Source organism: Rhinopithecus bieti, unplaced genomic scaffold, assembly GCF_001698545.2.
Source record: "Rhinopithecus bieti isolate Rb0 unplaced genomic scaffold, ASM169854v2 scaffold_2349, whole genome shotgun sequence".
Lineage (NCBI taxonomy): Eukaryota > Metazoa > Chordata > Mammalia > Primates > Cercopithecidae > Rhinopithecus > Rhinopithecus bieti.
The window spans coordinates 282,830-308,216 of NW_016804051.1; the positions used below are offsets into that span (position 1 = coordinate 282,830).

General features: G+C 47.1%; 1 protein-coding gene across 6 annotated transcripts in view; it reads left to right on the top strand.

The window, feature by feature from the left end:
* Window positions 1–25,387, top strand: part of ARSG (arylsulfatase G) — a 154,044-nt gene that overhangs the window by 116,728 nt on the left and 11,929 nt on the right. For 3 of the 6 annotated variants that reach the window (XM_017863483.1, XM_017863477.1, XM_017863481.1), the window contains 2 exons: window positions 13,029–13,137; window positions 22,518–22,638. In XM_017863483.1, the coding sequence (XP_017718972.1) occupies window positions 13,029–13,137; window positions 22,518–22,638 (230 nt within the window). Of the gene's footprint in view, window positions 1–13,028; window positions 13,138–22,517; window positions 22,639–24,024; window positions 24,941–25,387 lie in introns of those variants that run through there. The other 3 variants (XR_001883676.1, XR_001883677.1, XM_017863497.1) reach the window with 3 other exon arrangements.

The following is a 25,387-nucleotide window of genomic DNA, read 5'->3' on the forward strand; positions in this document are numbered from 1 at the left end:
TTGAAGGGGTGAATTTACCCCTACAATAAACCAGTATTGTTTGTTTCATATAAATTAAACATTTAGGAGGTATTTGTGTCCAAGGGGTTCGGAGGTGGGCCTGGCAAGATTACCCCCATTGAGGAATGTGTGAGGCAGAATTTTAGATCTGGGACTGTGTATTCTTCCACAGACTAATACACACAATCGCACCATTCTTGAATTAGAGGGAACCAAAAAGGTCTATCTGTCTGTCTGTCTGCCCGTTCTATCTATCTATCTATCTGTCTATCTGTTATCTATCTGTCATCTATCTATCTATCTATCTATCTATCTATCTATCTATCTATCTATGGAAACACCAATACTCCAAGAGATCAAATAAATTCACATTGCTATAAAGAATTCCCTGAGACAGGGTAATTTATAAAGAAAAGAAGTTTAATTGACTCACAGTTCCTCAGACTGTACAGGAAGCATAGCTAGGGAGGCCTCAGGAAACTTACAATCATGGCAGAAGGCGAAGGGGAAGCGTGTACGTCCTACATGTTTGGAGCAGGAGGAAGAGAGTGAAGAGGAAGGCGCCACTCACTTTTAAACAGCCAAGGCTAATGAGAATTCACTCACCATCGTGAGAACAGCAAAGGGGAAATCTGCTCTCATGACCCAGTCGCCTTCTACCAGGCCCCTTCTCCAACACTGGGGATTACAATTCGTCGTGAGATTTGGGTGGGGACACAGAGCCAAACTATATCAGGCTGTTTTCCCTGCTGTCAAACTCAATCCTGACCTATGGCCCTCAGCTGTCTCCAGGTGGTCTCCACTAGTACTCCCCTCATCGTATTAGTCTGGCAGGATAACTGTAGTTACCTAGAAACTGAAGCATTGTGCACCTCTATTCTGGTGCAGAGAAGCAAATGCTGATTTTTTTTTTTTTGAGACAGAGTCTCACTCTGTCACCCAGGCTGGAGTGCAGTGGCGTGATCTTGGTTCACTGCAACCTCCACCTTCTGGGCTCCAGCGATTCTCCTACCTCAGCCTCCCAAGTAGCTGGGATTACACGTGTGTGCCACCACGCTCAGCTAATTTTTTGTTTGTTTGTTTTTGTTTTTGTATTTTTAGTAGAGATGGGGTTTCACCATGTTGGCTAGGCTGGTTTTGAATTCCTGACCTCTAGTGATCCACCCGCCTTGGCCTCCCAAAGTGCTGGGATTGCAGGCATGAGCCACCATGCCCGGCCATTATCATTTTTATTTTTATTTTTTTGAGATAGAGTTTCGCTCTTGTTCCCCAGGCTACAGTGCAATGTCACAATCTCGGCTCACTACAACCTCTGCCTCCTGGGTTCAAGTGATTCTCCTGCCTCAGCCTCCCTAGTAGCTGGGATTACAGGCACCCGCCACCACACCTGGCTGATTTTGTATTTTTAGTTGAGATGGGATTTCTCCGTGTTGGTCAGGCTAGTGTTGAACTCCTGACCTCAGGTGATCCGCCCACCTCAGCCTCCCAAAGTGCTGGGATTACAGGTGTGAGCCACTGCAACCGGCCTATTTTTCAATTTTAACTTGATGTCCCTTGGATCAGATAGCTTGAGAACTTTAGGAGCAAGTGGCTGCTGGACTGTGGCCATAACTTGTGTCTGGAAATTTGAGTCAGGGGTCAGGAGAGCTGAGTACCACCTCCCGCTAACTTTCTCAGTGACCAGACTATTTTATCTTTTTGAGTATTGGTATTTCTCACTCTCACTCTCTCTCTTTCTCTCTCTATATGCATAGATCTTTTTGGTCCTCTTCAGTTAAAAAATGCTGTGATTTAGTTGTGATTTCTGGAGAGCTGGGTCAAGAGAAGATGCTAAGGAGGACTGGAGGTAGATGGAGGTATGTCAAGAAACAAGAGCCTAGAGAAATACAGCATACACTGGGAGTGGTTTGTTGCAATAGCTGATTACAATTCCTCCTTTCTGTACCTGGGACACCCTTGGGCCAGGCTGCCATCTTCAGTGTTCAGTTAGAAAGCCTGGAATAGCCTGGTGTCAGAAGCCCCATGGTTAAAAGTCCAGAAGGTGTGGAGACCATGGATGTAGGGGAAAGGATCTGCAAGTAAGTGGCTTCTCCGTGGGGAGAAGAATGGACCTGCTGATCTCCTATCTGAGGACTTGCCTTATTGATCTCTTCTCCCTTTATGAGGCAGTTTTGAAATAGTGAGTCAGGCTTAAGAATGTGGAGTGGGACCCCATTCTTTGAGAGAATGATGAGAAATACATTTACTAGCTGGCCAGGTGCAGTGGCTCATGCCTGTAGCCCTAGCACTTTGGGAGGCTGAGGCAGGAAGATAGCTTGAGGTCAGGAGTTCAAGACCAGTCTGGCCAACATGGTGAAAACCTGTCTCTACTAAAAATACAAAAATTGGCCAGGTATGGTAGCGGGCATCTGTAATCCCAGCTACTCGAGTGGCTCAGGCAGGAGAATCGCTTGAACCTGGGAAGTGGAGGAGGTTGCAGTGAGCTGAGATTGCACTACTGCACTCCAGCCTGGGCAACAGAGTGAGACTCTGTCAAAAAAAAAAAAAAAAGAAAAGAAAAAAGAAAAGAAAATAGATTTACTAGCTGGGCAACCTCCGTCTCTCCTTTCCTTCCTTCCTCCTGCAAGCATTTGTTGAGCGCCTACTGTTTTCTATTCCTCCTATTGAGCACCTACTGTGTGCCAGGAACTATGCTCAGTACTGGTGCTACAAAGATCAACAAAGCCCCAACCGCAAGGAATGACAGTCTAGAACAGTGTTTCTTTGATTTTAAAATTAAAGTGTGCAGACCGTCCCCTGGGGATCTTGCTAACATACAGTTGTGACCCAAGAGGGCTGGGTTGCCGATGGGGATTTTGCATTTCTAAGGCACTCCTAGGCGATGCTGATGTGGCTGGTCCGGGGACCGAACTTTGAGAACCACCAGTCCAGAACGTCTACATCTAGACCGTGAGTCTAGAATCATCTGAGTGTAGAACTTTCAACTTTAGACCAATGATTATCAAAGTGTGGTTCCCCAACCAGCATCATTAGCAGCACCTGAGAAATTGTTGACAGTACAAATTTTAGGGCTTCACCCTGGGCCAAAAGAATCAGAAACACTTGAGATGGGTCCCAGGAATCTGTGTTTTAACCAGTCCTTTGGGTGATAATGCAGGTTAAAATTTGAGAACCACCTGTCTAGAGCTACATAATCCAGTATGTCAGGCACTAGCCACATATGGCTATTTAAATTAAAATTAATACAAGTCAATTAAAATTCAATTCCTTGGTCACACCAGCCACACTTCCAGGTCTCAGTAGCCATATGTGGCTACTGGCTACTATATTGGGTAGCAAATAGGCTTCCCTGGGGATGGTTTGCGTTTTGAAGAATGAGTAGGAGACAGCCAGGGATTGGCAGGAGAAGAGGCTCTGGGCGAGGGCAGCAGCCCGGGCAGAGGTGGGAACATCAGGGAGTAGGAGCCGCTCCCTGGAGCTGCCCCTGTGTCTGTGAGTCTGGAGTTTGTGGCGACCAAGGAGAATAGCGAGAGATGGGGCCAGCATTCAACGATCTTTTCAGTTTGGCTTTTATTCTAAGGAAATGTGGAACCATGGGAAGATTTTAAGAGCGGGAGGGACATTATTTAATGTTAAATATAGAGGTGAAATTTACATCACATAAAATTAACATTTTAAATTGTTCAGTTAAGTAGCACTTAGCACCTTCCCTATGTTGTGTGACGACCATGTCTGTCTAATTCCAAAACACTTCTATCACCCCAAAAGAAAACCCTATATCCTTTAATTAATTTATTTATTAATATCTTAGAGATATAGTCTTGCTCTGTCCCCCAGGCTGGAGTGCAGTGGCACGATCATAGCTCATTGCAGCCTCAAACTCCTGAGCTTGAAGGATCCCCCCACCTCATTCTCCTGAGTACCTTGGACTACAGGAGTGTGCCACTGCGCCCCCTGCATTTTTTTTTTTTTCTGAGATAGAGTCTTGCTCTGTTGCCCAGGCTGGAGTGCAGTGGCATCATTACAGCTCACTGCAGCCTCAACCTCCTGGATTCAAGCAATCCTCCCACCTTAGCCTCCTAAGTAGCTGGGACCACAGGCGTGTACTGCCATACCCAGTTAATTTTTCTTTTACTTTTTAAATTTTTTTTTTTTTTGGTAGAGACAGGGTCTTGCTATATTGCCCAGGCTGGTGTGAAACTCCTGGACTTAAGCAATCTTCCCACCTTAGCCTCCCAAAATGTCGGGATTACAGGTGTGAGCCACTGCACCTGGCCTATGCCTAGCTTTTAAAAAATATATATTTATTTTGTTTAACCCCATATCCTTTAAACAGTTGCTCACCACTTCCCACTCCCCCTCCAGCATACTAGTCAATTGTTTTAAAAGATCCCTCTTGTATCAGGGGAGCTGAGAACAAGGAGAAGGGCAAGTACCAGTCTCATTTCCACTGATCCAAAAATGACCAATGAGAAAAGCCAGTGACAAAATCTCCAGGAATATCCCCAAGTTCAAAGAATGCCAAAGTTGGAAAAGACTTAAGTCATTTTTTTTTTTTTGAAACAAAGTCTTGTTCTGTCGCCCAGGCTGGAGTGTAGTGGTGCGATCTTGGCTCACTGCAAACTCCACCTCCCAGGTTCAAGCAATTCTCCTGCTTCAGCCTCCTGAGTAGCTGGTATTACACATGTGCGCCACCACAACCGCCACCATGTCTGGTATTTTTAGTAGAGACGGGGTTTCACCATGTGGGCCAGGCTGGTCTTGAACTCCTGACCTCCAGTGATCCACCCGCCTCAGCCTCCCAAAGTGCTGGGATTACAGGCGTGAGTCACCATGCCTGGCCGCCATCAGCGATCTTTATTCCAGCCACCTTATTGGACAAATGAGGAAACTGAGGCCAACGAGAATGGAAGGCATCCCCGAGGCCAGCCAGCAATGGAGGGGCCCACATCCTCTGACCATCACTGGCTCATTCCCCAAGCCACGTGACTGCTCTCACACACACCTGGTTATGCGCGACGGCTCAGCCACCTGGAAAATCCTATCTTGCTCTTTGAACCTAGTAATTGTCAAGGAAAAAGTCTTTAGCTCTTGCGACAGTCTGAATCTTTCTACATCTGTGGGAGGCAGAGAGGGTTTGGAGGCTCAGGCTGGGCTTAAATCTTGACTCAGCTCAGGGCTCAGCATCCTCTTCTTGTTAGGTGGAGTCGTGGACCATTCTCCGTAGACTATTGGGAAAATCAGTGGGGGTACTGCCTGGGACGCTCCCAGCCTTGTGCCTGGCCTCTAATGATAACCCCCATTAGATTCAATTTCTTAATTCCTAGCTGAAACAACCTGACAGGACCCCACCCGTAGAAGCTCTAGAAGGGGACTGGCAAACACCCTGAAAAAGATTCCCTCACTAAAGGATCAGGCAACAAATCACATGCAGATAACTTTAAAATGTTCAGGGTCTCTTGGGAAACATTGTTCTGAAGCTGAATTTCAGGCACCTCAAGATAACATTCTTTTTTGGGGCAAGGCCTTCCCACTAACTCTGTGGCTTGATGTGGGATTGGTGGGTGACAGCACTTAAATTCATGATCGGGCTGGGGCTGGATGCCATTCCTTTCCTTTCTTGGGAGTCTGAAAGTGAACTTTGCCTGAAAGGCTGCTGCCTGGGGGTAAACACTTCTTCTTCCTCATTCTCCAAAGCAGCTTCCTGTCAACTAACTATGCCATAGCCTCCATCTTCCTCTCTGCCTGGAATGCTGCTGAGGCTCTGGGAAGCCAGGCAGCTCCCTGCTCGGCAGGTGGCCATGTCCTGTGAGTCAAAGGGGCTGGGGTCCCTCTGGCCACCTGCTCCTCCTCACCCAGTTTCCCATCAGTGGGATGTCTGCACGGCTCACTGTACGGGGGCCAGACTCAAGAGTAGATGAAAGAGAGAAGGCGGTCAATGTTTTCGCAACGGAGTAGGACAAACAGTACCGGAGTCGCGCAACTTTCTCCCTGAAGCCAGGCTGCTGCGTCAGGCCACGCGCTGTCTTCCCCTGTTCTCAGGGCCCCCAGGCCCCCCTGCTTGTCTTCCCTTTCCTTTCCTGGCTGAACCGCCCCGCTCAGCTGATGGGATGAGGCAGCGTCTCCTGGAGTCATCTTTTCACCCCGTGCGTGTGGACTGAGAATACTCCACTTGGCTTGTGCCCTGCAGGGGCGAGGAGACACAGAACTGGGGCGGAGGCAGAGCAAAGCAGCCCTGCCTTCTCCCGAAGAAGAAGGGCACGAGTTAGTCACCCCTGCTGTCTCTGAGCCCGCAGCCTGGTCCAGGAGGCCTGGCTCTCACTGCAGCCGCCTTCCCTTCTCCATGCCAGATCTGTTTCCTACCCGGGACAGAACCAACACCTTGTTTTTCCCCTAACTGACTGCTCCTCTGTCTGGAAAATCTTTTCTTGTTTTATTTGAAGAGCAGAACTGTTCCTTCCTCCCCCTTGGTGATGAGGAAACATTCTGTTGAATTTGGCATCCAGGCTCCTAGGAGACCTTGGTTGTTTGTAATCTGATGCTATCAGGTTGTTGCATAATCTTTCCCACTGGGAAGCAGTCTCCGCATCCTGGGCCTTCTGTCCCGTTTGGGGTAGGGGGTGGGGCGGGGAAAAGTCAGAGGTGCCATGGGGTGAGAGAGCGAGGGATAAGGGACTCTGGCTGTTGGCCCTGGCTGGGGCCTGGGCTTGCTGATGGAGACCCAGCAGAAGTCAAACTGTGTCTCTTTCTGGGCCTTTGGCCACCAGGCTTAGTGGAATGTCCTCATCCCATCCTCAGGGCCACCCCAGGCCAGCCGGAGTCCCAGGCTGCCCTGTGTTTCTAGAAAACGAGTACACTGTAGGCATCCTTGGCAAGGGGACATACTACATTTAGAAACAAAGCCTGCTTCTTTATTTTATTTTTGTAGAGACAGGGTCTCACTCTGTTGCCCAGGCTGCAGTGCAGTGGTGTGATCATGGCTCACTGCATCCTTGACCTCCTGGGCTCAAGCAATTCTCCTGCTTCAGCCTCCCTAGTAGCTGAGGCTACAGCCACCATGCCTGGAACATTAAATTTTCATTTTTTCCTTTTTTTACAGAGATGGGGCAGAGGGGTCTTGCTTATTGCTCAGGCTGGTTTCGAACTCCTGGCTTCAAATGATCTTCCTTGCACTGGCCTCCCAGAGTGCTGGTAGTACAAGTGCGAGCCACTGCACTGGGCTGAGAGCCTGCTTCTTTAGAAGGTTATTAGAATGTGCACTCCTCAGAATAGGCACGCTACCCAGTCACAAATGCTAATGGCTTTGTGGGCCAGGCAGGTGATACAAAGGAACAAATGTTTGTTTTTGTCAGTCATGGGCAGTGTTAGGAATTCAATAAACTGGAGAGAGGACCCTGCCAAATGACATTCAGCATTAGTTAAAAGAAAAACACTATGCATGCCAAACCAAACTGTCGGAGGTTGTGCTCTCTGCTATTTTCTTCCTATAGGTAATTTGGTTGGCACTTCTCTGGCAGGCATTATGCAAAAGTACCTTGCTTAAAGCTTTATGTACACTATCTTATATAGCTGTTCCCACAACCCTATGAGATAAATACAGTTGGCCCTTGAGTGACACGGATTTGAACTGCGTGGGTCCACTTAATACATGAATTTTCTTCTGCTGCTGCCACCCCTGAGACAGCAAGACCAACCTCTCCTCTTTCCCCTCCTCTTCCTTAGCTTACTCCACATGAAGACAACGAGGATGAAGCCCTTTATGATGAGCCACTTCCACTTAATGAATAGAAAATATATTTTGTCTTTCGTCTAATTTGATTTTTCCTTCCTTCTTTCCTTCCTTCCTTCCTTCCTTCCTTCCTTCCCTTCCCTTTCCTTCCTTCCTTCCTTCTTTCCTTCCTTCCTTCCTTCCTTCTTTCCTTCCTTCCTTCCCTTCCTTCCTTCCTTCCCTTCCCTTTCCTTCCTTCCTTCCCTTGCCCTTCCTTCCTTCCTTCCTTCCTTTTCTGTTTTCTTTTCTTCTTTCTTCCTTTCTTTCCTTCCTTCCTTCTTTCCTTCCTTCCTTTTCTCTTTTCTTCTTCCCTCCCTCCCTCCCTCCCTCCCTCCCTCTCTCTCTCTCTTTCTTTCTTTCTTTCTCTTTCTTTCCTTTCCTTCTTTTCCTTCTCTCTTTCTTTCTTTCTTTCTTTCTTTCTTTCTTTCTTTCTTTCTTTCTTTCTTTCTTTCTCTCTCTCTCTCTCTCTCTCTCTTTCTTTCTTTTCTTTTCTTTTCTTTTTCCTCTTTTTCTTTTTTGACAGAGTCTTGCTGTGTTTTCCAGGCTAGAGGGCAGTGATCTAATCAGAGCTCACTGCTGCCTCAACCTCCTGGGCTCTGGCAATCCTCCCAACTCAGCCTCCCAAGTAGCTTGGACTACCAGCTAGGACTCCCAAGTAGCTGGGACTACCACACTTAGCTAATTATTTATTTATTTGTTTTGTAGAGACAGGGGGTCTCACTACATTGCCCAGTCTGGTCTTGGACTCCTGGGCCCAAGCCATCCTCCTGCCTTGGCCTCCTGAAGTGCTAGGATTACAGTTGTGAGCGACTGTGCCTGGCCAGGATTTTCTTACTAACATTTTCTTTTCTCTAGCTCACTTTATTGGAAGTCTACAGTATATAATACCTATAACATACTAAATATGTCTTAATTGAATGTTTATGTTATTGGTATGGCTTCCTGGTCAACATAAGGCTATCAGTAGTTAAGTTTTGGAAGAGTCAAAGGTTATGCCCAGATTTTCAACTGCGTGGGAGTCAGTGCCCTAACTCTTGTGTTATTCAAGGGTCAACTGTACAGTCATTTCCCTGCTTCCTGGCTGAGATGATTGAGACTGAGGGAGGTTTTGAATTCTGCCCAAGGCCACTTGGTTGGCAGGGGTGCCACTGGAGACCTGCCTGCCCCCAAAGGCATCGTCCTAATTATTCATTGAATACTTCTTCAACTCTGGTTTTCAGACCACTGACATCAGAATTACCTAGAATCAGAGCCCCACCCTGGACTTATTAAATTAGAATTCCTGGGGATAGGACCCAGAAATCCGTATCTTAGATGAGATCTCTTGTGGTGATTCTTCTGTATGGAGAATTTTGCGAATTTCCTTGTTTGCTGCCTTGCCTTTCTGACTCAGTGAAATATGGCCCTTGGGTCCCAGCCAAGAAAGACCACTATTCCTCCGCGTGGGCAGTGGTGAGTCTTTCTCGGCCTGCCCCTGTCTCGATGCATCATAAAATACCACTTCACTTCCGTAACCAGAGAAGCACAAATAAGCAAATTCATGAATCATGGTTTTGTTTATATTTTGGTTGCTGTGGCTAAATATTTATTGCTTTAAGTAAGAGGCTCTGCTTTAATTAGAGTCATAAGTAACCGTGAGTGCATAGAAATGCATTCTCATGGCCATAAGACATGCATTTCTCGACAGAAAGCTGAAGGCAACTAACACTTTTAATGCGCCAGTGCCCGATCAAAGTATGGAAGCTTATCTAAATGAATGAATAGTGTTTGAAATTGAAAAGTGATTAGAAGTTTCATTTATGGATTATCTATTGTTCTTACTTACTATGACTTATAAGGTCATATTTATGACGCTATGGCATAGAGGTATAAAGGCGTGGGCAACAGAAAGCCTGCGGTGACGATGACCATTAGCTACATTTAACTTTGAACTGTGCTGTGTTCTCTTCCCTATCTTGCCCCTTGCCCTCCTTCCCTGGGAATGGGTGGTCTCCACACTAAAGCCCCAGGAGAGGTTTAGAAGATATTGATGTCAGAGCCTCACTGCAGGCCGATTAAATCACAGTCTCTGGGAAAGAGACTTTGGCATGAGTATTTTTTAAAAGCTCCCCAGTGATTCTAATACATATCCAAAATGGGAACCACTGCCCTAGGTTTAGTGAGTGAGGGTGCTGGCTGTGTAGTCAGACCGGCATTCAGATCTTGACTCTATCATTTTCTTTCTTTCTTTTTTTTTTTTTTAGACAGAGTCTTACTCTGCCACCCAGGCTGGAGTGAAGTGGCTCAATTTTGACTCACTGCAACCTCTGCCTCCCGGGTTCAAGTGATTCTCCTGCCTCAGCTTCCTGAGTAGCTGGGATTACAGGCATGTGCCACCATGGCTGGCTAATTTTTGTATTTTTACTAGAGATGGGGTTTCACCATATTGGTCAGGCTGGTCTCGAACTCCTGACCTCGTGATCCGCCCGCCTCAGCCTCCCAAAGTGCTGGGATTACAGGCGTGAGCCACCGCGCCCAGCCGGCTCTATCGTTTTCTAGCTATGTGACTTGGGGGCAAATTACTTAGCCTCTCTGAGCTTTGGTTTCCCCATAGTGGCTAACTTGAGAGGGTGTCATAAGGATTCAATGAGGTAATACCAGGAAGCATGTATCTTTATGCTGAGGAGCACTTAACTTGGTACTTAGTAAGGGCTCAATAAATATAGGAGATGCTATTGTTGTTGTTATTCATATTATGTTTAATTTAGAATAACTACCCATTAGTGGGAGCAGGTATTACTGAAGAATATTGGGGGATTAGGAGTAGCTACCTTAGAATTCAGCCTTTGCTGGTGCAGATGAAACACAACACGCCTGTTTGATACAAGCATATGCATCTCATAATTAGACTATACAACCCCAGGGGCTAACAGAATGCTAGTCAGATCTTTGTAAGTTTTGTCCACTGCTAGGAGTACCAGTGAGAAATTGGAATTTATAGCAAGACAGTATCTGCGTTGTGGGTGATACATAAATATTTAAGAATTGCTTGTTCACACTCTAGACCCTTTTAAGACGAATCCCTTTAGAATACAAGATCTGTGGGCCTGTGATCATTTGCATGGCTGGCATATATAATTGTGTCTTCCTGTTAGAGCCAGAACCCAGGGTGTAGCCTGCGCTGGCCGACTAGTCTCTGCAACAGAAAGATGGGATTGCTCCTTAAGTGACCACACTAAGGGACTTCTCTCAGCCAATCTTTTTCTTTCTCCTAATTCCTGAATCTTTTGCAAGGAGATTGTCTGCTTTGTTGACTACACCTGTTTTATAACTAGCTGGATTCCTCCAAACCCCTCCAGCTTTCAATCCTTTGCTGAAATAAGACAAGCACATTGAAATGTTTTTCTCTGAAGAGCGTATTAGGAAAGCCAGTCAGCTACAAGAGAGCAAAACAAAAGGTTGTGGCAAACGAGAAGAATCCCTAGTGGTGAAGACCGATGAGCAAATTTATTAATTAAAGATCAGTTTATCCTTCTGGAAACATCCTGGAGGCAGAGACCAAATCCTGTGTTCAACCCTGGTGCCACTGCCCACCCCAGTGCCTTCTGCTGGACCAATAGAGCTAATGGCTTGTTTCCTGGAACTACAGCCTCGATCCTTCCTTAGCATCTGGCCTCAAAGGTTAAGCAAGACTATTTGAATATTGTACACCATGGACATGCAGATAAACAGACTCCCCGTTTTCACCCACCCATACCCCAAGCATCCACAAAGATGCCCCCATGGGGGTGGAAATATCCACGAAGCCCCAGCACATGCTTTTGAGCGGATGCTTCCTCCCTGCGCTTTGGCCCTAAGCTGAAGCATAAGTCATACATTCCAAAGCCACGTGGAAATGTGTTTTATGCTTGCTGGAGTTCTGGATTCTTTGTTCCAAGTGCGTGAATAAATTGGAGGGAGCTATATGTATTTATTGGAGACGTGGCTCTCGATAGGAAGGATGTATTTGAGAAATGCTGGGCTAGATCAAAGAGCGTCTCACTCAGCCTGCAGAGACCCCAATTGGATTTTTGAACCCCACACCCTTAAACATAAACAGTCCATAGGACGTAAGTTATTTTGTGTTTTGTTTCTTACTTCAAAACTTGAGGGACTCCAAAGCTGGTTATGAAAGAGTCCTAAGAATGCTGAGCATTTCCCGTGTGGTGTGCTGGGCCAGGGACATCAAAGGTTCTGTTTGCAGCAGTGCTAGTACAGGGCGACAGAAGCCTTCATCTTGTTCCTCCCCACGCTCCTCCCCACATAATTGCTTTTATTATTCACACCAGCCAAACAAAGGGAAATTGCATGACCACAGTGTGTGTCAGCCACACACAGCACTTGCGTTGGAAAGGCCGTGCACACGCTAACTTTGTGGGATCCTTGGCCCTTGGCTCAACCAGGATGAGGGTGGGGTGTGTGTGGGGGTGGTGGGATGGCCGTGGTTCATGCAACCCAACATGTATTCAGGATGTTTCCATCAAACATGACCTCATCTCTTCCAGCCCGCTAGCCATCATTATACTGGTGGTCGCTTTTGACTTAATGGGTACAAAAATAATTCCTTTAATAACCAAAGTGGAAATTCATAGATTGCACGTAGTTGGTTCTTACCTCCTCCGGGAGGCAAGAGGTTGGAGCTATTACTGACACTGTCTCCATAACATCAGAACAACTCATTAATTCAAGGAAAAACAAAGCAAAGCAAAACAAAATAAAGCCATAAAATCCATGCCAGATCGGTTCTTGGACATTGAGCAGATCAAATAGCTGCAGAAGTTTCCTTCTTTTTCTCTTCTTTAATAGTTGTATTTCTTCATCCTAAACAGACAGTCACATTATGATCACGAGGAAGAGAAGTTCACTCACTCAGCAAAGATTCGTTAAGCCCCACTATGTCTTAGGTGCATGAGACTGATGAAGTCTCATGGTGTTGAGACACACAACATGCAAATCAATAAATGAAAAAAATAATTTACAGTGGAGAAGGTCTCATGAAGAAAATAAAATGAGGTGATTCAGTAGAGTGAGGCAACGTTTTACATCTGAAGTCCAGTAAAATAAAAAGCATATATTGAAAGACACTAGCTAGTTGAAGGAAATAGCTAGTTACCAAAAAAGTCATTCCTTTGTTGGGGTTATTGGAAACTCAGAAAGGGGTTCTCCCAGAGACTAACTCTTAGCTGAAAAGAAATCTGGAGTTATCACCATGGATGAACCAGCTGCTCCCCTCCTCTCACAGGGGGAAGTCCAGCCAAGCAGACGACCTGGGAAGGAGGGCACCGGGTCCCGGCACTGGCTTACTGGCCTGGCAGAGTTCCAGTTAATGTCACCAGCACTGCCTTGTTAAGGTATGAGACCCAAACTACCTTGAGATGTCGGGGCCCAGAGCAAGAAAAGTCATGGAGGCATGGGTGGCTAGATGGAGGCATGGGTGGCTAGAGGCCTCAGGAAGGTCATTCACCACTTGCCTTTTCCAGGTGTTCCCAGACACTTCCAAGACTGATTGCAGAAGTAATGAAAGTAATAGTGAAGTGGAGCCACGTGTGGGGGCTCACTTCTGTAATCCTAGCACTTTGGGAGGCTGAGGCAGGAGGATTGCCGAGGCCAGGAGTTTGAGACTACCCTGGTCAACATAGCAAGACCCTGTCTCTGAAAAGAAGGGAAAAGAAGAGAAGAGAAGGGAGGGGAGAGGAGGGGACAGGAGGGGAGGGGAGGGAGAAACAGTGAAGTGGGACTCGAGCCATCTTCTAGGAATAATGCCTGAGTGAAGAAGGGATTGGTTGGTTTCACGTACATCAGCATTGGGTCCTGGCTGTGTCTGCTGGAGAGAAAGTCGCAGAAAAGGCGGCAACAGCAGCATCTCCCCTCTAAGCCTGGGCCAAGCTGACCGAGGCAGCAGATCTTTTGAGCCCTGATTATTCCATCCTTGGGGTTAAGGCAGGTGTCTTAGGGGTGGCTGTGAGAAGCCAGCTAGTCTCTAGCAATTCGATGGCCCCAAGAAAGGAGTCCAGATGTCCACTTTCCCTGGAGGAGGGTGGAGAAGAAAGGTGGCCCCTCCAGGCCATTAGGGAAAGAATGCATCCTTAGGTGAAGACATTCCTCCTGCCTCTGGCCATGAAGCTTCTCAATGAGCTAAGTGTCTGGGTGCTTCCTTTATTAGAAGGAAGCTCACTGCGTAGCTCACTGCAGGCCCATCATATCAGGTAAATGTGATATCTCACCATGACTCTTATCCCCGCATTAAGGCAGATCCAGGAGGCCATCTCCATGGCAAAGAGCTTGGCTGTACAGCGTCTATGTGAAAGCAATGTCTTCCCAGCTATGGAACTATGACTTATCCTGGGGACATTTCACTAATTCAGAGAGGACCTTTCTCTCTGTGGTTCTGCCCTGTGTTCACTAACAAGGGGGACCCTCCGTAGAACCCTGTGTTCATTCATGTGCTCAGAAAACTGCTGGTTAAAGACCAATTTCCTAATTCCAGAGGTTCTTTGCAATTAGCCCAGTGAGTCCTGGCGTAAAGAACACAGCCGAGTAGAGGCAGGCAAGCTTTCTTGGCACCCTCTGACTTCCCGAGATCCAATGGGGAGGAGGGGAGAGACTCAAAGTCCGGGGGAAAAGGGTAAACAGCTCTGAGGGCCAAAGTATGGGGTGGGTGGGCGTCACCCCTGGCAGCCTGTGGGGCCCCCAGGAATTCCGGGTCAGGCCTGTACAGTCAGGAGGGGGCAGCGTGCTGTCAGCGGGCACCAGCAGGTGTGACAACAATAGCAGAGCCTGGAATCTGTGATGTCAGGCTGCCTGGGAAAAGGGCCAGGCAGGCTGCTTTTTATAGGGCTGACTTGATGTAGTCAAAGTGCTTATCGAGAGGGGCCAAGTGTTCACGGGCTGGGCTGCACAAGTAACTCAGCCGTCTCTCAAGTTGCATCACAGAAAGCCAAGCAGTGTCTTCTCATTGGAGAATGGTGTTTGCATCTACGGTCAACCATGATAAAACTGTCTCATCTGGTTGATAATGTAGGGTCTTAGAGGAGACAGCTGACTGAGGGGATGGTTTGGTGACCCAAGGCAGCGAGTTCTTGGTACAAGGCAGTGTCTGCCTGAGGGCCCCTGGAATTGTACCAGGACAATATCAGTACACCATATCGGCACCTCCTAGGACATACACTAGGTTGGTGCAAAAGTCATTGTGGTTTTTGCCATTACTTTTAGTAGCAAAAACCGCAATGACTTTCACACCAACCTAATATATAGTGTATCACACACACACATACATATATACATTTTATTTATTTATTTTTTTTTAAGAGACAGGGTCTCACTCTGTCGCTCAGGCTGAAGTGCAATGCCGAGATCAGAGCTCACTGCAGCCTCGAACTCCTGGGTTCGTGTAATCCTCCCATCTCAGCCTCCCGAGTAGCTGGGTCTACAGGCATGCGCCACTCTGTCTGGCTAATTTTTAAATTTTTTGTAGGGACGGGGTCTCTTAATGTTGGCCAGGCTGGTGTGGAATTCCTGGTTCCAAGCACTCCTCCCTCCTGAGCCTCCCAAAGCACTGGGATTACAGGCATGAGCTATCACACCCAGCCAAGGCTAGTTTTTGGTGTTAAATTAGGCTGGATTTCAGCCAGTCAGTTTTACCTCTATAGATTTACCCTCTTGCTGTTTCCCATGTGAATCCATGTTAAGCAAATTTGGGTGGAGTTTCCTTACTGCCTGGGCAGGCTGTGTGTGTGTTTCTGTTTCCCTTGACACCTCAGGGTCAGCTCGACAGAGAATGGTAGCATGATCCAAATTCAAGACATTGATGCTAATGCTTCATGCTGTTGGGAGCCCAGCCCAGCACTCCCCCGTCCCCCGCCCCAACTGCATATAACCTACTCTCATTCTATTGCTTGAGGAATATACATCTTCCAGATCAGAGATAACTCCCTTAAGCCACTAACAGCTAAAGCCAGAGTCCCTTAAACCTATATCCTTGAGGCCCTGAGGAATTATGAGCATCAGAGAGTGGTCAGGTTGATATAAATATGAATACAGAAAAGTAAAAGAGAATGTGTGGGAGAGGGGGTGGGGGATCCATTCACATGGATCCCATTGGTTTTAGAGATAACCAATGTTAATATCAGTGTGCACCCGGGTGATGTCATAAGATGAAAGAAGGGCTTTGCACATGACCCGCCTCTACAGACACAAGTACAGAATGGGGAAAAGACATTTATTCCACAGATATTTATTGCCATGTCCAACTATGGGTCAATCATTACTCCAGGGACTGGGGAGGTGGCAGTCATGAGCAGGCCAGACAGAAAGCTCTTTCTTTAGGGGCTACCTTACCTTCAGGAGGGCAGGGCTTTGGCAGCACATGTGAAAAAGTTGCAGTAGTTTTAACCTAAAACTGTGATGCAGGCTTTCCCAACTGTGGCGTGGTTGAGATTTTGGACTGGATCGCTCTTTGTTTTGGAGCACTGTCCTGTGTGCATTATAGGATGTTTAGCAGCAGCCCTGACTTCTACCTATTAGATGCCAATCGTATCCCCACCCCACCCCCTAAGTTGTACAATTAAAACGTTTCCAGACAATGCCAAATGTCCCCGGGGAGGATGAACTCACTCTGGCTGAGAACTACGGCTTAGCGGAAGCTCTTTTAGCCATATACAAGAAGGGGAAGGGCCTGCTCTGCCTCTGAGCTGGGAGACCCCCATCTCTGCTCTGAATGAGGATCCATCCTTCAGAGATGAACTGGGGCAAGTATGAGGTGACCAAAATGTCAAAAAGGACTTGAAACAGTCTCATTTGAAAAACAGCTAAGGCCAGGCGCGGAGGCTCACGCCTGTAATCCCAGCACTTTGGGAGGCCAAGGAGGGCAGATCACGAGGTAAGGAGTTTGAGACCAGCCTGACCAACATGGTGAAACCCTGTCTCCACTAAAATACAAAAATTAGCCTGGTGTGGTGGCCCGTGCCTGTAATCCCAGCTACTCAGGAGGCTGAGGCAGGAGAATTGCTTGAACCCAAGAGGCGGAGGTTGCATTGAGCCGAGAGCGTGCCACTGCACTCCAACCTGGGTAACAGAGTGAGATTCTGTCGCCAAAAAAAAAAAAGAAAGAAAGAAAGAAGAAAGAGAGAGAGAGAGAGAAAGAGAGAGAAAGAAAGAAAGAAAGAAAGAAAGAAAGAAAGAAAGAAAGAAAGAAAGAAAGAAAGAAAGAAAGAAAGAAAGAGAAAGAAAGAAAAAGGGAAAAATAACTAAAGCTGCTGTGTAGCCAGAACAGGTAATCCCCTGGGCTCCCTCGTGGCTCCTTCCTTCCTTCCTTCCTTCCTTCCTTCCTTCTTTCCTTCTTTCCTTCTTTCCTTCTTTCTTGATGGAGTTTCACTCTTGGCACCCAGGCTGGAGTGCAATGGCATGATCTTGGCTCACTGCAACTTCTGCCTCCCGGGTTCAAGTGATTCTCCTGTCTCGTGCCTCAGCCTTCTCAGTAGCTGGGACTACAGGCATGCACCACCACACCCAGCTAATTTTTGTCTTTTTAGTAGAGAGACTGGGTTTTATCATGTTGGCCAGGCTGGTCTCAAACTCCTGGCCTCAAACGATCTGCCCAGCAGGCGAGGCGTTTCTGCATCCTCCTTGCCACTGCCCCATCTCCACTCCTAGGTTCCTTCAGCAACTCCTTGGATAAGAACACAAATATGCACCCTTCCTACGAACAACCTTCTGAGCCTGGGCTGGCCAGTGCCACAGGAAAGAAAAAGTACAATTTTCATAAGGGCAATGCAACCTGCAAAGATGTCACCCTGCCCACTCTGAGGACAGCCTTTTGTGCCATTGTGCAGAGGAATCTCAGCCCTCTCCTGTCATCATGAGTGGGCTCATGGCTGCCCTTGTCACAACCAAAAAGCCCACTGAAGTGGGGTTTCATCCCATCAAAGGCCGGGAACCACTTCTCCATCAGACCCATGAGGCACAGTGCCAGAGTCCACGGAATTTTGGAATTTTTTTTTTTTTTTTTTTTTTTTGAGATGGAGTTTCCCTCTTGTCATTCAGACTGGAGTGCAATGGCATGATCTCAGATCGCTGCAACCTCACCTCCTGGGTTCAAGCGATTCTCCTGCTTCAGCCTCCCGGGTAGCTGGGATTACAGGTGCCTGCCACCATGCCTGACTAATTTGTTTTGTATTTTTAGTAGAGACAGGGCTTCGCCATATTGGCCAGGCTGGTCTTGAACTCCTGACCTCAGGTGATTCACCCTCCTTGGCCTCCCAAAGTGCTGAGATTACAGGCATGAGCCACTGCGCCTGGCCCTCTTTNAATGGCATGATCTCAGATCGCTGCAACCTCACCTCCTGGGTTCAAGCGATTCTCCTGCTTCAGCCTCCCGGGTAGCTGGGATTACAGGTGCCTGCCACCATGCCTGACTAATTTGTTTTGTATTTTTAGTAGAGACAGGGCTTCGCCATATTGGCCAGGCTGGTCTTGAACTCCTGACCTCAGGTGATTCACCCTCCTTGGCCTCCCAAAGTGCTGAGATTACAGGCATGAGCCACTGCGCCTGGCCCTCTTTTTTTTTTTTTTTTTTTTTTTCTTTTTTTAATGGAGGAAGAGACCCATGAAGGCAGAAATGATTGCCTTCACTTTCATGGACTGTGGAGCCATGAAAGCTGGAATGTGGCTCTGCCAAAAGTCAGGCATCGAAATGAACAGGGGAAACTTTAAAGTATAGGTTTGTATTTATTTTGTCTCTTTCTCTGAGGTTTTAAAGACTCCCAGGCCCAATTTCTTCGGTGGAGTTTGAGGTTTGGAGTAGCTGGGGTGCCCTTGGCAGCCTTAGTAGGGCAGATGCTTTCTTCAAGTTCACGTGTAGGCTGGGGGCGCAGCCCTGGGATGACACTGGGCTGCAAGTGCCAGGGAGTGTCTCCCTCTTCCAGGGCTAAGCTCAGGGGCTTGGCCTTTTCTGTTACTTAAGGAAGGACTATTTGACAGCCCAAGCTTGCCAAATTGGGATGGGGTTGCCTTGAGTGGCCTGAGTCACTGGACATGTTGAAGCTTTTCTCATGGGCGAGAGGCTTTCTTTGGACTCTGGGTGGACTAGGTACCTCTGAAGTTCTTGCCAAAGTCTGAGACATTAGGATTCCGTGAACATTAGATTCAGTGCTATATAATTAGGATGCTAAACCCCAGGAGAGAGTGGTGGGGGGAAATCAGATGGACAAAGAAAGTACACAATACTTTCCAAAATCGAACGCAGATCCTGTTTCTCTTGCTGACTGATTTGACCCATCTATGACGCTGATCTCTCTTAGGGGCACAATTTAGAGAAAACTCGATCAAACAGCTCCAAACCACCGCGGCCTTTTCAGACTGCTTTGCGGTCCTCTTTGCTTTCTGGTTTGTGGCAGGAACCCTGGACTCTGGACAGGTTTCTGGACTGTTCCATGCTCTGTGAGTGCTGACTCTGCATTCTTGACTTTGCATCAGAGTGGGATGCCAGGTCCTGGAGCTTGTTTCTTAAGAGATAAGCTACCAACTCCATGGACTGTGGGAGAGAAAGGCAAACAGAAACACTCTGTACTGTAGTCACTGGAGAGATTCTGCCTGGGGTTGTAGGTAGCGCCCTGCAGAGGAGAAGGAGGTGGCCAACAGGAGACGGAGCCTCAGAGCAGGTCCTTTCTGCAGCCCCCTTACAGGGCGGATATCCCCCCAGCCCCTCAGATATCTGATTGGGGAAAGTGGGGATCTGTGGCCCTGGAGGCTTCCCGGTGAATGGTACATGCAAAAGCCTGAAGTCTGCTGCTGCGCCCAGCCTCAGGGCTACCAGGGCCTCTTTCTTGGGAAAGTCCAGCTTCCCATTAGCTCAGCCCTCCTGGCTCCAATAAGCCCCGCTGACTTCCAGTTGGCCTGGCCATCAGATAAACGGCTCTGTTGAAGGGGCAGCCTCTCTATTCTTGCTGAAGACCTTTTTTCCCCCAAAATGAGCACAACAGGCTGGAGGAGGATGTGCCACAGGTAGAGTAACCTTGCACCATATGACTTAAAAAAAATTCGCATGAGCAAAATCCACTAAAATACGAACAATGGCTGCCTTTGGGTGATGGACTAAGTGTGTGTTGTTCTCTCTTATATTTTCGAATGCTCTCATTTTTTCTACCGTAAACATTCACTATTTTTATTTATTTATTTATTTTTGGAGACAGAGTCTTGCTGTTTCACCCAGGCTGGAGTGCAATGGTGCAATCTCAGCTCACTGCAACCTCCACCTCCCAGGTTCAAGCCATTCACCTGCCTCAGTCTCCCAAGTAGCTGGGATTACAGGTATGTGCCCCCACACCCAGCTAATTTTTGTATTTTTACTAGAGACAGGGTTTTGCCATGTTGGCCAGGCTGGTCTCAAACTTCTAACCTCAGGTGATCCACCCACCCCAGCCTCCCAAAGTGTTGGGATTACAGGTGTGAGGCACCGCACCTGGCTGCAGTCACTACTTTGTAATGGACTAAAAGAGCTAAAATAAAGAGGCTGGAAAGTTTCACGTATCATGGCATTTTGAACAAAAACTAAATCTTTTATAATACAGAGACCCACCCAATGGAAAATGCAGTGAATATTCTCTTATGGACACCTGTCCCACACTGTTTCTGAGCAAATGGCTGTCACCAAGCTGGTGACAGGTAGAACCCCTCAGTTCTTAGATGGGCTCACAGGGATTACCCTTGGGAATCATTAACACATAAACATCCAGTGAGTCCTTTCTGAGTGCCAGGTCTTCTCTGTGCTTTACATGTGTGTTTCATGCACACAACCACCTGTAAGCGGGCACCAATACAACAGTCCTCCTTCATCCACAGTTTCACTTTCTGCAGTTTTAGTTACCTGTGATCAACCATGGTCTAAAAATACTAAATGAAAAATTATAGAAATGAATATAAGTTTTAAATGGTGCACATTCTGAAGAGTGTGGTGAAGTCTGGCACCGTCCCACCCCCTAACGCCCAGGACAAGTCAGCCCTTTGTCCGGTGGATACACGCTGTGTACGCTACCTGCCTGGTAGTCACTTACTAACCATCTCAGTTATCAGATTGATTGTCAAGGTATAGCAGTGCTTGTGTTCCCGTCATACTTATTTTTAATTACTAATGACCCCAATGTGCAAGAGTAGTGCTGGTAATTCGAATATGCCAAAGAGAAGCCAAAATGTGTTTCCTTTAAGTGAAAGGTGAAAGTTCTTGACTTAATAAGGAAAGAAGGCTGAGTGCAGTGGCTCCTGCCTGTAATCTCAGCACTTTGGGAGGCTGAGGCAGGTGGATCATTTGAGGTCAGGAGTTCAAGACCAACCTGGCCAACATGGCAAAACCCCATATCTACTAAAAATACAAAAATTAGCTGGGTGTGGTGGCATGCACCTGTAGATCCAACTACTTAGGAGGCTGATGCAGGAGAATTGCTTGAACCCTGGAGGCAGAGGCCGTAGTGAGCCAAGTTTGCACCACTGCACCTCCAGCCTGGGCAACAGAGCAAGACTCCATTTAAAAAAAAAAAAAAGAAAGGAAGAAAGAAAAGAAATTATATGCTGAGGTTGTTAAGATCTATGATGAGAATGAATCTTCTATTTTTTTGTTTTTTCTTTTTGTTTTTTTGTGGTAGAGATGGGATTCTGCCCTATTGCCCAGGCTGGTCTCAAACCGCCCATTGTTCACATCACCATTGTTCAGCCATTATTCACACTTTGGTGGATTTTGTTCATGTCAGAACAAAATCAACTGATCCACCCACCTTGACCTCCCAAAGTGCTGAGATTACAGGCATAAGCCACCAAGAATGAATCTCCTATCCATGAAATTGTAAAGAAGGAAAAACAAATTTGTGCTAGTTTTGCTGTTGCGCCTCAAACTGCAAAAGTTATGGCCACAGTTCATGGTAAGCACTTAGTTAAGGTGGAAAAGTCATTACATTTTTGAGTGGAAGACATGAACAGAAACGTGTTCTGATTGGGTGCAGTGGCTCATGTCTGTAATCCCAACACTTTGGGAGGCTGAGGCAGGAGAATCACCTGAAGCCAGGAGTTTGAAACCAGCCTAGGCAACATAGCAAGACCTTGTCTCTACAATAAATAACTAAATAAATAAACAAATAATCAATAAAACAACAAAGAAATTTTGTAGGTGTGGTGGTACATGCTTGTAGTCCCAGCTACTCTTGGAGTCAGATGAGAATTACTTCAGCCCAGGAGTTCAAGTTTACAGTGAGTTGTGATCACACCACTGCACTCCAGCCTAGATGACAGAGCAAGACCCTATCTCTAAAAAAATAATGAATAAACATGTTTGATTTATGGCAATCGGGTTCGGTACAATCCAAGGTTCCAGGCATTCACTGGGGCTCTTAGAATGTGTCTCTCTCTGATATGGGGGGCACTACTATATTATTAAAATATCATACATATTTTAGAGAATTGAAAACTGAGGCATTGAGAGGCTAGATATGTGGCAGAGCTGGGATTTGAACCCAGGCAACACCTGGCTGCAGAGCCTGGGTGCTGAACCACTGTATCATTCTGCCTCTTGTAGGAGCAGAAATCCAGGTGGAACTGAAAGGAAAAACAAACAGGTAGAGAAGGTAAGCCAGGCCATAGGAGAGGCTGTTGGTGCTTGCTCTGGGCTGATTCAGGTGGGTGTTGACACAGCAGGGTCAGAGAGTGAGTCAGAAGAGCTGGGGCCAACTCAGTCTTGTTATTTCTGCAGTGTGCTGGACATTTTTCCGACTGTGGTAGCACTGGCCCAGGCCAGCTTACCTCAAGGACGGCACTTTGATGGTGTGGACATCTCCGAGGTGCTCTTTGGCCGGTCACAGCCTGGGCACAGGGTAAGTGGAAGACGTACGTGCCCACACGTAGGCTCTTTAGGAGGCTGGTCTGTTGCCTGTCACCTCTGTGCAGACAGAACCATCCTCAGAAGATGCAAACAAGTGGCTGGTTTAGACCCCAAAAGGTGAAGCATTTGAGATGAGCCTCTTTCCACCCCCAATCCCCAGTCCAGATTTATATTTAACAATTTGGCTTAGGGTGGGTGTATATATGTTCTCATTGCCTATAATGGGCAACTTTTCTGTCATGTATTTAATTTAATAACATAACTACCCAGCATGTTTTGTCAGATGAGATGACTGACTAGTGTCTGCAACTTATTTATTGTGAGCCTTTCCCTCTAGAATGGAAGTTTCTTGAGGGCAAGAATCTGAGTCATTGAGTTCAGCTCTCAGTTCTCACTGCCTGCAGTCAGCGAGCATTCAGTCCACGCAACCTGGATGAACCAATGAAGGACCAAATGAACAAATGGGTGAAAGACCCTTTGGATGGCAGGTCCAGCAAGGGCCTTACATCCAACATTCTCCCAGCTCTAGAGGGCTCAGCACACTCTCTGTAGCCTGTTTTTTTTGTTTGTTTTGTTTTGTTTTGTTTTGTTTTGAGATGGAGTCTTGTTCTGTCACCCAGGCTGGAGTGCCGTGGCGTGATGTCAGCTCACTGCAACCTCCGCCTCCCGGGTTCAAGTGATTCTCCTGCCTCAGCCTCCCGAGTAGCTGGGACTACAGGCCTATGCCACCATGCTCAGCTAATTTTTGTATTTTTGTATAGGTGAGGTTTCACCATCTTGTTCAGGCTGGTCTCGAACTCTTGACCTCAAGTGATCAGCCTGCCTCGGTCTCCCAAAGTGCTGGGATTACAGGCATGAGCCACTGTGTCCGACCTGCAGCCTGTTCTTGACCAAGAATTCCTTGGCAATGGCTTTGGGCTTCCACTTCCCAGCGTCACCTCCTCAATGTCCCCTTTTTGCACTCTGAAGCACTCATTGGCAGTGACAGCCAGGAAATGTCAGGCCTCATGGCCTTTCCTTGTAATTTCCCTGTGTTTCCTTTCACCAAAAGGAAGAGGAAGCAGGAGGAGGCAAGGAGGCGGAAGGAGCGCAGAGTCCCTTCTGCAACGCCCTGCAAATGCATGGCTTCTTGATGAGGGACCCACACATCAAAGGGTCTATTTATGTCTTTGCTAAGGGTCACATGGAAGTGACTCAAATGTACACAAATGTCCTGTGGCTGGTAGTTATCAAAGCTGCCCTTCCCACCCAGCCTCCCCCAGCAAACCAAAACACGAGTCTTCTATGGGCCATCAGCACTTCTGTGCACATGAATGCAGGTTTTAGGGGTTGTTGGATGAGACCTGAGAGGTCTTCTGAAGTCCTGCTTCTCCCTCAGCAGGAGCAGCCAAGCAGGAAGATGGTTTCCGCCTTGTGGTTGGAAGTTAGCAGTATGTGACCCTGGAGAGTTGTCACAGACGTCATTGGAGAGGTGCTCTGGAGTGTCTATTATCGTGGCTGCTAGGAATAATTGGGGTCATCAGGAAGTGCTTCCAGGACTGTGGTCTCCTTGGCGTTGCCGGTGCTGCCTGTGGAAGCTCCTTCATGTACTAACTTCCTTTCTCGGACAGGAGAGCTCTGCTCTTGCTCTAACTGGAGTTTTGCGCAGGCTCGCAGAGACCCCATCCTAACTAGTGCCCAGCTGGGTTAGGCCCAGGAGCCAGATTGGAAAACCAGATACAAGTCACAGCATCGTCGTGGGGATGTATGATGGGGTGATTAACGCAGCTGGAGTCAGGACTGATTTGCTCCCTAACCACACCACATGGCCCAGAAAGAAACAGCCACGCTTACAGATTGTGGGAAGCGGCTGATGGTATCTTCAAGGTTAAGAGCACATGGGGCTGGCACCTGTGGGTCACACCCAGTCTCCCAGAGCATGGCTGCAGTGTCAGCAAAGACACTTGAGATAAGATTCTGAAGTCTGAGGACAACATGGGTAGTCACTGGATCGGAATTTGGGTTTGGTCTTCTCTGGTCAGTTCTCTCTATTGAAGCAAAGTAATAGGCCTAAAGAAATAAGAGTAAATTGTCTCAAATTTGGAATAGCAATGGAGGAGGCTAGAAGGTAAGAATACGAGGAATTATATATACACACACACACAAAATATGCTATACATACCTACATGTATGCATATTGTACATATGTCTATACATGTGTATTATACATGTGCCTGCATATTCTAGACGTGTATGCATATGTATGTTTTGTTTTAATTTAATTTAATTTTATTGTATTTTGTTTTTTGAGATGGAGTCTCACTCTGTCACCCAGCCTGGAGTGCAGCGGCACAATCTTGGCTCACTGCAACCTCCACCTCCTGGGTTCAAGCGATTCTTCTGCCTTGGCCTCCCAAGTAGCTGGGATTACAGGCACACGCAGGCCCAGCTAATTTTTGTATTTTTAGTAGAGACGAAGTTTCACCATGTTGGCCAGGCTGGTGTCAAACTCCTGACCTCAGGCGATCTGCCTGCCTCGGCCTCCCAAAGTGCTGGGATTAGAGGCGTTAGCCACTGTGCCTGGCCTGCATATGCATGTTTATATACCATGCATGTATACACCATTGTGGGCATATGCAACATTCTGTAAACATTACATATATACACAATGATGCATAACGCATGCATATACCATTAACATGGCAACACGTTTGCATCATGCGTTGTGTCTATATTAATCATAATTACGTATGCTTATGTTT